At 38.3% G+C, this 11,789-nt stretch overlaps 1 protein-coding gene across 1 annotated transcript; it reads left to right on the forward strand.

Annotated features, from left to right (window-relative positions):
- Nucleotides 1–3,390: 3,390 nt before the first annotated feature.
- KIF26B (kinesin family member 26B) lies at nucleotides 3,391–3,924 on the forward strand (the record flags this gene model as incomplete). The annotated part of the gene is made up of 1 exon (XM_010016767.1): nucleotides 3,391–3,924. A coding segment is annotated over one exon (534 nt), but the record flags the coding sequence as incomplete, so codon positions are not given.
- Between the last annotated feature and the right edge of the window lie 7,865 nt (nucleotides 3,925–11,789).

Consider the following 11,789-nt stretch of genomic DNA (forward strand, 5'->3'; position numbering starts at 1 on the left):
TTAGCTCAGGACCGGAGATGAGGGGTTAATTACTAACTGGTTACAGTAGAGAACGTGCACAAGTAAACATAGATGGAATTTGTGTTTGCTTGAGCTTGAAAACTCAAAGATAATGTGAAAAGGCTCCTTGCAACAAAGCTCAGTATGCACTCTCTTTAGATCACTGCTGCCTTGTGCATTTATGCTATGGTCTGTGTTGTGACTGATCTGAAGCTTTCAGACCTCTTACACGCCTTCATTTGTTTATTATAAGAATAGGAGTTTATAGTGATGCTGTTTATACTAAAGATGGGTGAACCATTACAGCAATCAGAGAAACCATCATGAACCTTTGCCCTGAACTCAAATTAAACTCTTTCATGATTTTTAAAGTTCTGTTTCAGTTTTCAGTATCACCATACTTTGTTCTGTCAGGACTGGAAATGAGTGCCAGAATATAAATGTTATTCCAGTGTCAACCTCAGATTTTACAAGCAGATCTACTCTTATGTCCGGGACTGTGGAGTTTCTTAGACCTCACAAGTTTCACAAGTAGTGAATATAATCTTTCCAACTGTGCTGCTTAGTGCAGCTAGTTCAATGTGCTTATCCAATGAAACTTGTCCATCACTATTTCATATGTGACGAGATACTGTTTACTGAACAAATAAGCATTCCTAGGGGAATGTGTGCAGATGATTGCTTACAGATGAAATATTGAAACAGAAAGTGCCATGTAGCTGCATTTCCTTGCTATTCAAGCAAGGGTCTAGTGACTGCCCAGCTTTGTCCTCCTTCCCACTAAATGTGTTGCAAGCCTGTCAGCTGATTCTTCTGTGAAATTATAGTGGAGCTTCCCAGTGCAGAGTAAGAAAGTAAACTGTCTTTCAGGCTCTATCAGTTTTGTTTTGAGAGCAAAATATGACTAATGTGTTTCTGGAACCTGAGTTTCTCCAAATTTATTTGCTTTTTGTTGACCTTTCTCTTTCATATTCCAGGCTTGGATCCATATAGTAGAGTCTGATAGATTAGGAGGGCCAGTCTTGGGAGTAATCAGTTCAGGCTGCGCTTGTGTCCTTTCTGCTGCTGAAGAGGAACAGTCTTCCCTCCCTCCCTTCCTCCCTCCCTCTGTCTGTCTGTTTATTGTTATACCAGAGAATGATCTGATGTTTGTTTTAACACTGAGATGAAGCTGAATTCACTGCTGTCCAGGACTCGTTAAAGTTGGTGTGCTACTTGAATATTTGTATCATGCTGACATTTGCTTACTTTAGAGAAGGCTTTATTTCCTTGGAATATTTATCATAGTATCCAGGAATTCCCATGTTGATCTGCTGCTGGATCTGAATGTTGTATATAATTACCTGGGTTCGAGAGCAGTTGCCTAAGGGAAGTTAACTGTCAAAGAACAACATCTAGCTCTGTAGCACTAGCTAGCTGAAGGAAGAACTGGCAAGGATTTTTTCTGGACTGACGTGGAGCAGCCTGGAAAGAAGACTCACACCTCTCTTCAGCTATATAGGTATCTTTGTCTAGTTCATTATGGGAAGAGCAGAGAGTCCTTTCCCCTCTATACCTGGCATCATGGATAGGGTACTATATCTGATGTGGTCTGTTGACCTACTTATGGTATGATATGGAAAATAAGATTTAACATCTTTTGCATCCTGTTTTTTCCCCCTGATTTCCACCAGTCCCTTTCCTGAAGGGTAAGTGGGGAGGGTTGGTGCAGAATCCAGTTCCTGCCTTCCTGACACAATTTGATTCTCTGACCCCCTTTGTGCATAGAATAGAAATGACCAGCTTGAGGCTTGATCAGATCTCAGCCTCCTGTTGTTTCCCATCAGCTTATATGACTCTCTTGGGCTTCTGGGGCTAGAACCACTCTTTTGCTACTGTGCATAAAGAGGCACCATGATTTATGAATCAATTAATCACTGCATGCTGAGGAGCTGTTCACGGTAGTTAAACAGTGAAAATAAACTGCTTGAGTATATAATAAAGACGAAGCATAATGAATATGACCCTCTACCAGCGAATTCTCTTCCTCCCTGTATTACACGCCCTACTCATTCTTTCCTGGCACAGCCAAATTGGTAAAGCCACAAAGATGAAGAATGAAAAAATATAAATAAAGATTCTGATACTGTCTATAAATCTTTATGAGCAATCGTAAGAAGATCCACCAGTAAGTCTCCAAAACTTAAAGGGGAAAAGTGAAGTCTGCCTTGCCCTGCCTGGCCTGTGAACCCACGAAAATGTGGTGTGAAATTTCGAAGAACTATTTCGATCACGTAACTGTCATTGTTTGCTCTGTGTAACACACATATCATTGCTGTGTTTCTAAAACTGCATGATACTCTAAGAACTAGGCAAGTTTGGTAGTAAGCCCTTGCTATGACTGCTGTTCATGTTCAGAACTTACTGAAGCACTTTGCAATTTAGGCCAGTGCTCAATGATGGTAGTCAGATCAGGGTGGCATATTGCTCTGTGGAGAGCACCACTGACATTCGAACATCTGCCTATTAGGTAAGCATATGAGGCAAGAGGTTTTAAACCTGATCACACAGTTTTGTCCCACTACTATGCTTTCTAAGAAAATTATTCTTTACAAATTATTTACCCTATACGTGTACTATTTTTGAATTAAAATTAATGTTTTATTTCACATTATCGGTAGATACCTAAAATAGTCATAGAATATCTTATTAACAGGAAAGTTGTTGGTTGTTTTTTTGTTTTTGTGGTATTTTGTTTTTTGTTTTTTTTTTCTTGTTTGTTTGTTTGAACAGTGTATTCTTGGTAAATGAAATGCTGAAAAGCTCTTGAAAACTGCCGAATACCCATCTGTTTTGAATTCTGAAAAAGATGTGGGGAAAATGATGGTACTTTTAGATTTTTAATTTTTTTTTTTTCTTTATAGGCAGGCTTTGAAATGTTACATTTTTGTTGCAGAGTATTTCCTGGATTTTCTGATTTCCAAAAGCTGGCACTGATGAGTAGATGGATTTATGAACCTTGCTACAAGCCCACTGGTTTTAGTGGAGTTGCTCTTGATCTTGCCTCTGTAACTAAGAGTATTTTTCATTCAAGCCAGAAATTAGGTGCAGTGGTGTGAAGCAGGTTAATTCGTTCTCTCTGCCATGCATTGAAGCTTGCAGTGGAATTATAATATTTGCCACTTATCAGTAAAAGAATTTTTTCTTTCCAACACAATCTCGTTTCTCATTTTTGTTCAGCTCTGCTGCTGGCATGTTGACTGTGTCTAATGGCCTTTGTTTGCATTCTAAGCTTATCTCATAAATTGGCTTTTGAAATGCATAATCAGCAGTAATAATGTTTCACTGTGATGACCATAGTTAAACGTTTCTCTCCTGTCCTCCTTTCTCCCTTTTCTGTTTGATTTTTAGGACCCAGGTTTCTCTTCAGTGATTCATGACAAGCTCCAGGTTCCTAATACCATTCGCAAGGCATGGAATGAGAAGGACAACAGATGTGATGTTTGTGCCACACACCTGAACCAGCTGAAGCAAGAGGCCATTCAGATGGTGCTGACCTTAGAGCAAGCTGCCAACTCAGAACATTACGATGCCTCACCAGGCTCTCCCCCACCTCTCTCCAATATCCCAACGTTAGTGAGTCCTCGACACATGGGCAGCCTGCAGTCCAGGGACTGGGCATACATGCCTGCTCCTTATGCTACATCTAATTATACGGGCTTTGTTGCTAATAAACACAGCGGAAAACCCAACAGTCTAGGAATTGTCAACGGGGTGGAGAAGAAAAATGGCTCTCCTGGACACCAAACCAAGGTCAGCTTTCAAATGGCCACCAGCCCCAGCAATGGTAACGTTCTCAACTCTGTGGCTATCCAGGCTCACCAGTACCTTGATGGCACCTGGTCTTTGTCAAGAACAAATGGTGTCACTCTATATCCCTATCAAGTAAGTATTTTAAAATAACAGATCATACTCATTTTCTTCTCACTGAAGTTTGTATGGGCATACCTAACACTGCTTGCTCCTGTTGGGTAGGAGTAGAGCCATTCATATGGTTAGCACCAGAACAAGGAGTGCTATAAATTCCTTTTTCCCTGATAAGGGATTTTGTTGGGGAGACGCATATCACAACCAGCATTAACTGGAACACCTTTCATTAATTTAGCTGTTAATAACAGATGTTATTAAAACAAGCTGGTTTTAATAGGAGATAACCAATCATAGAGCATATGCAACTATTCCTTCACACAGTTCTCACTCTTGATTCTAATAGTTGATTGGAGGAACAGCTGGGAACCAATCACACTTGTTTGCTTACAACTGTAAAGTGGCACTAGTGCTCCAGTGAATTCTGGGTTAATATTCAGGAAGTACCCAGAAGGTCTTTTTGTTCATCATGTGTGCATATGATCCTATGGTCTTTGTCTACATATAGCAGGCACTACCTTCACTGATGCCTACTAAGTTACATACATTCTTACTGATGCTTGTCTGTGCTGGTTGCCTTCTGCAGATTCAACTGATTCTTGGTGTTTTGATTTGTATCAGTTCTTGTGGATTCAACAGGTCCACAAGTCTCCAGAGCGTAGCAATTCTAGGGGGATTTTTGGGTACTTCTCAGCTTGTTCTTTTCCTCCTCTTTGGCCTGCTGTTTTCTGGTATGCCACACTCATAAATACCTGTAGAACCCATCCACAGCAGCTGGTGCAGAAGAGACGTTTTTGACAGGAGGTAGGCTTTCTGAAACACTTAGCTGCAGGTGGTGGGTTTTTTAGGGTGCTTGGCACTTGCAGATTGCAACATAAGCCTATTATTTCTAAGTTCTCCCAGCCATCCCTGTTGGCTTCCTTAGGCATATAAATATCTTTCTACTAAGTTATGAACAGATTGCAAGATAGATCTCTAAATTAATATTTAACATTTATTAGTATGAGTAACTGATACTACAGCCAGAAAAAAAGGTGATGTTGTTCATAACCATTAAGCTATTGTCATACACCAAAGAAGACTTGGTAAAACCAGAAGTGAACTACAGTTATTTTATCTGGGAAATATGTGACTTTATAGTTTTGTGGATTTATGCTCTAATGAACCTGAATCACATTTGGGCAGGTCAGTATATGGTCATAGTTTGATCTAAGAAAAAAAAAACTAAACAAAGAATGCACATTAAGAAAATGGCATAATTATTATTTGTATTGGTAAAAATTCAGTTTTATTGCACTCACAGTCTTTTAGGTTAATGTTCTATGAAAATGTGGGGTTTGTTTATTTTTTGATAATGTTCATGGTTCCCAAATTGTTCATTTTGTCTTAAAAATACTCACTAAAGAGAATCTGATATTCAGAATTTTCCAGACTAATCCTGTAATTTGGCTACAGTCAGATTAAGCAATGTTCCCTGGCATTTCCCTCTCTTTGATAAACCTTGAAATAGAAAAGATGACCACCCTCCTCACAAAATAAAAAAAACCCAAACAAAACATACAACAAACCAAAACCCAACCAATGAGCCAATCAAACCCTAACAAAACCCCCAAACAAACCCAACAAAAAATAAACCAAAAACCCCAGACAAACTGAAGGAGCCCCAAACTTAGCAGTGTTGGTCTGTGATGGGCTGTGTTGATAGTAGTTTTACGTTCTCTTCAAGATTCCACCTTCAAATGTTAAAATTCTCACTTTAGTCAAGTGTCACATTTAATTATCCAGTCAAGGAACAAGAATAGTAGCTTTTGCCTTTAAACATATTGAAAGGATTTTAGTGTTTAGTTATGTAGGATCTATATCAGACTGGGAATTAGTCAAATAAGAGAAAAACTTTACAAAGTAATTTATTTGTAATTTGAAGTAGTAGGAAGATGCAAACTTTGCTTTTTCTGCTTTTGCCTGCAGAAACCGATCATTTGCTACACATTTTCAGGAATGTTTTAATCTCCTATGTGAATATATTTTCTGTTTTACACTTAGAGTTATAAACCTCTGTTGGGGAAGAACAGTAGGAAGATGAATCTGTTATCTTAATTAGAACCCTTCTTGATTTGAAGGTGAATTAAAAACAGAGGCACCAGCTACTTACTTGCAAATGTATATACATTACTGTGTATTAGCTAAGAGGAATAGAAAATAATTTTTTGGGATAAAAGACCTTACACTTCACACAGAGAGGTACACTACCCTTCTACATCATAATCTTGTTAAATTGATGTCTAGGGAGAAGTCAGTCAGCTTTAGACTTAATGGTGCCTGTTGTAGATACCTCTCATTGTAAATTAGCTGCTGTTACATGGTCTAGATAACTTGACAGAAATGGTTGAGTATCTTGAAAACTGACTGTGTTTTCTTCCTTGAAGCATCACCAAAAAAAGAAAACATTAGTTTGGAAGTGACATTCTATGGCTCAGAATTGACTCGTGGCAATTTTAGGCACCAGAAAGTATTCCTGCTGTTGGAAGTTCTAGGATGTTACTTCCTTCTTAGGATCTTCCCCTTCAGACTGCCTAAAATTAGAATCTTGTTATGAGGAATAGATTACAACTTAAGTTTCAATTCTGGTAGAAAAAAATAACATAAACCAAAATGAGTGTTGTGATATTGTAAGGCTCAGCTGCTGCAGTACTGTAGGGGAAGTCTCAATTGACATGCCAATATGCAACTACTTTTGCAAAAAGAGTAATTGCTATCAGGAGTAAATAAAACAATGTGAATTTATACATTACCAGGTTTAGTAACATTTTTAAAGTCTGAAAAATAGAAGAAGTAATACTGTCTTCAACTGGAGATGCATGTCAGTTGTAGAAGAAACTTTCTAATAATTTCATGGAGGCATTATAGGAGCTCATCAATGGGGTATCCTAAGAATAAGTCAGAGAAATAGCTGCTAAGAATTGATTAGACAAAACTGGTCCTACCTGGAGATTAGGAGGTGGTGCAGATGACCCTGTCAGTCCCCACCAGCCCTGTTTTATGTGATTCCATATTTAGCCACCCCTTGACTGGACAGAAACAAAGATCTGGTTCCAAAAAACCTGTGATGTCCTGTAGGCCTGGCTGACAAATGAACAGCTAATGCCATTTTCTGCAAGGGGCTGAGTCAAATTTTGCTGGTAAGTGGTCCTCTTACAAAACAGAGAATCAGAGGCAAGGAAAGGGAATTGATTGATCTTAAACAAAAAACATGGCCTGTTAAAATTCTCCTACTAACACCTGAATGCTGAAATGGTTACTTGGTCAGGGTAGAAGTGACCCCTTTCTATTGAATACAGGTAGGGTGCAACAGAAATATATCCAGAGCCTGGAAATTGTGCTCTTTTGGTCACTAGTGGGTAGCATTTGTATACCCTGGGGATCCGACTTGTGTCTTAACACTTGTTAGGGCTTCTGCTGAGCTCCCTATCACTCAAAGGGATTTCAGTCCTTCCCTGCTCAGAGAAAACTCATTAAATTGGTAAGGCTTTAGCTGAGAAGGGCTGTAATTATTTGTGCAGCTGTTGATATGAATTACAGGATATCAAAGTGTTAAATACATTTATTTCTGTTGCTTAATGGTAACCCCTATAGAAAAAGAAGCCTTGGGGCCTGGGGTACTAATGTAGGAGACAAAAATCCAAATATATTGACGAAATGATTGCTTTTCTTAATTTCTGTAGAGAATGTGGTACTAAATTGATTGCTTAGTGCTTTTATTAGTTTATTATCCAAAGCTGCTGAAGTAGCTAAACCAAAACCACTGTGTTAAAGAATAAGTTAGATTTGTGTCCTTAGTAGTTCAGAGTGATTCAGTGTTTGCTTTCAAAGGGAAAGAAGTTGAAAATAGTGACTAGATTAAGGTGGTAACACTAAAACACTTTTCTGGACTAAAAATGCTCTATTATTTAGAAGTAGGTGTTCCTCTTTAGAATGGACACTCTTTTAACTTAAATTAACTGCATGGCTCTTGCATGGTGGTGTGCCTCTAAACCAAAAGCATGGCGTTAACTGCATTGGGGTGTGAGCTGCAGAACATAAAATGATGGAATTTCCTCAGTCCTGTAGTTACCTTCCTGGATCTGCATAAGAATCTTTAGGTAGATTATTCAAAAAGGCAAAAAACAACAAAACCAAACAAACAAACAAACAAAAACCCTTAGCACATTGTGTTTGGTAAATTTGAGTGACAGGAAGGTAAGAAAGAGACAAAGAACTGGAAAAGGCCAACTGTTTCAGGAACAATGTAGGCCATGAAAAGGAAGGACGGGTGACAGAAACCATGGCTGTTGATGTGGGTGAACACCTCCTGTTCCAGACCTTGAAGTTGGGAAGTTTTAAATTTGGTAAGGAAGAAGATAGTACATGAAAGGATTTGAGTAGGGGTATTGTGAACATAACGATATTCAAGGGAAAAGTGTTCCTTTCTCCCCTGCACTTAAAAAGACCCTTTTGACTAAAAGTTTGGAAAATGAGATCTTAAACTTCTGAGAGCCTGTTGACCCCAAGTGTAATGATGTCGAACCTTTTCAGAGAGTATTCAAAGGCTTTGTTTGTGTACAATTGATGAAAGCCTACAGTATGTGCTTTCTGTTTCCTCTTTATGTGTAATGTGTGTTTAGAAGAACAGTGTTCCCTGAGAAAGTACCAGCTTGTTCTGGAGTTTTGCAGTGATGAATGATTTGTTTGGAGTTTACTTAGGTCACAGCTGTCTCATAACACATAAGTTCTTTCAGGCACAGGCTTTTAAAAAGAAATTGGTAGTGATTAGAGTTGGGCACAAGATGGAGAGTTCAGATACAGAGCCAGCTCCTCGGTGTGAGGTATTTCCATCCAGGGTTTTAATTTCAAAATTTTGTTCCAAGTCACTGTTGTCTAATTTATTTCTCTTCCACTTGTTGATGCTTCTTAAAGTATTCAACAAGATAAAGATAAAATGTTAATGATTGCTACAACAGTGCCAGGGTTATTTAAGTGGCTTCTAAAGCATATAATGCAAGGTACAGAAATCAAGTTACTTGCTCCATCTGTAAATGAACAGGTGCCTTCTGTGTTTATTCCACACTTCCTAGAAGCAGACCTATCTTGCTAAAGCATCTTAGCAACAAAAGGGGATTTGTACACTGTCTCTTCCAGTGCCATGTTCTTACATGACCACACACAATTCAGTATGAGATATCTCATGCAGGAGGTATTTTAGAATCATAGAATAGTTAGGGTTGGAAAGGACCTTAAGATCATCTAGTTACAACCCCCCTGCCATGAGCAGGGACACCGCACACTAAACTATGTCACTAAACTCTGTCCAGTCTGGCCTTAAATACCTCCAGGGTTGGAGCATTCGCAACTTCCTTGGGCAACCTATTTTGCCTTTGTGCAGTTAGATTTTGGTCCAGAATTTTTTTGATGGCTTATGTTCCAATAGCAGTTCAGTCACTGAATGTATGATATTGACATTGGAGTGTAATGGCTCCCTGATTATAGTGGAAAACTTTTTGTTGCTGTTACTGCACGGTCATAAACAATGATGTCGAACACATGTGGGCAAATTCTTGCCCTAATGGTTTTTTCATTCTGCAACCTGGACTCTAGCAACAAAGTAAGTCCATAGTGAGACTGAAAGTGCAGGAATTTTATTTCCAAAGATTGTTTGACTGTGCCAAGAAACAGATTGTCAAACAAATTCATCAGCACTGAAATCATATCCCTGCTTAATTACCTCTGTTGCCCTCTTCCCCCGTGCATTAGTTATCTCCGAAGCAGATTTCCTCTGACTAAAAGCCTTTTTAAACCACATCACTAATAATTAGATATAACCCAGTCTATGCGATCAGCTGACATTTTGCCATGATTGTTTGATCATTCAATTTGTATATTACAGAAGCTGGCTGTTTGTGTTTCATTCCTCTTGTCCACCCCCTCAACTAACAGCCCAGTTGTATACTGATTCTCTAATATCATCAAGAGGAGAAACTGAAGTCTGTGTGAACTGTAGGAGGGGTTTCTTTTTTGCATTACTCTGGTGTGATTTGATCTCTTATGGCATTTTTATGCATGGCTTAATGCCCTTAGAGCTGTTACTTTCCCCCTTCATGATACTTCGGTGACCAAGGGAAGAAAGAGGTAAAGAGTATCCCATGGACTGAAAAGAGCTAAGTAGGCTTATCCTATGAGTATGAAAACCCCATGACTCAATTGTGATGTGAGGTGGAAATCTGTAGACTATTAGAGGAGTGAGTTAATCCTGTATATTTAGCGAAAGCCAGAAGATCACAATTAGTGAGGATTTGGAGTCTTGGTTTCCTCCCCTGTTCTATGGCTTAAGGATTTTGTCCACATGTGAGACTAGTTTATTTTCTGAAATAATAGCTGTGCTGATTGCTTGCATCACTGAACAAAAGTATAAACTGAGATGAGGGGAGATATTTTAACAACAGGAAAATGATGTAGATGGGATGAAGAGAGGGAGAAGACAAATGGATATATTAGCAAGAAATTGTCCCTTTGTTTTGCACTCTGTAAATAAGGTGGCACAGAATCAGAGAGATAAATGGTCAGCTTCTGCTTTATTTCATAGTTCAAGAACATAGAGAGTTAAGTTAAAAGCCACTCTGGAAGTGAGAAGAGGAAATGGGCTTTTCATGCAATGTACAGTTCTGTGGAACTTATTGCTGTGAAATAGTATTGAGACCAAGATTTTAAGAATACTTATAGAAGGATTATGTGTTTATGTGGGCAATACAAATAATTCTTTCTCATATTAGGATAAAAAAAGTAAGAGATAAACTTGCATATAGCGTAAGGCAATTGTTATCTTATATTCTATGAAGCAGGCTTCCTTTAAATGCATCCAAGATATGACTAAGTATTTGAATTCCTGAAACTACCACTAAAGCTTTCCAGCACAAGTGTAACTGGAATGACTGGGAGAAGGATACTGATGTACTTAGTCAGCTCTTAGACTTTTTGTCCCTCTGTTCTGAAAATGGCCCTTGAGTGGCAGCCAGAGAGAGTGCCCAGATTAGAGCCTGAACCTGGTGAATGATAAACACCAGATGACTGGTGCTGTGTTTTGGATGGAGGCCTGTGATGAACAGATTAGTGAAGAATTCTTTTCCAACAGTTTCAACAACATTGCCAGAGTTCATCGTAAGTAATACATGTTTCAGAATTTTATTTATTTTATTTTTTTTTAATTCTTTATTCAAATATGTGAAGATTCATGGCTTTGAAAAACTCTCTTGGGTTGAATCATTCGTATGAGCGACATATTGGTCTTTAACACTGCATAAAGATTCAGTCCTGTGTCTAATACTTCCCTCTGTATCTTGCTATTGTTCAACATCTGTTGCAAGAAGAGTGAAAATAGAAATGTACAGAACCAAGAATAAGTCATTCTAAATGAGATGAGAAGGAGGGGATGACAAAAGAATCAGAAAGCAAACTTTTAGGAATTTCCTTTTAGATTCCCAAGGGGTACCACTCAAAGATGACACAAATCAATGTTTTGTCTCCTTAACTGAGACATTTGTTTCTCACGTTGTTTTACATAAATGGGGCATAGAATTAAGATTAGATTTAGGAACACTCACAAATACATTTTTTTTTCTTCTTCTTGTAAAATCCTGTTCTAACCTTTGTTTTTGTTTGGAAAAAGATTTGAGTGTTTAAATATGAAGAATTGTACTACTATGCAAAAAATAAATTGACAAAGCCTTTTTCTTTGATGCTATGCTGTGCTTCAGGGAAGTAAAAAATAGATAACTAGAGGCTGATGTTACTCTGAAATGTGATTCCACGCAGCTATCATGTAAAACCTATCTTTTATTTTCTCCAAAGTGTTT

Source organism: Nestor notabilis, unplaced genomic scaffold, assembly GCF_000696875.1.
Source record: "Nestor notabilis isolate BGI_N333 unplaced genomic scaffold, ASM69687v1 scaffold5886, whole genome shotgun sequence".
NCBI lineage: Eukaryota > Metazoa > Chordata > Aves > Psittaciformes > Psittacidae > Nestor > Nestor notabilis.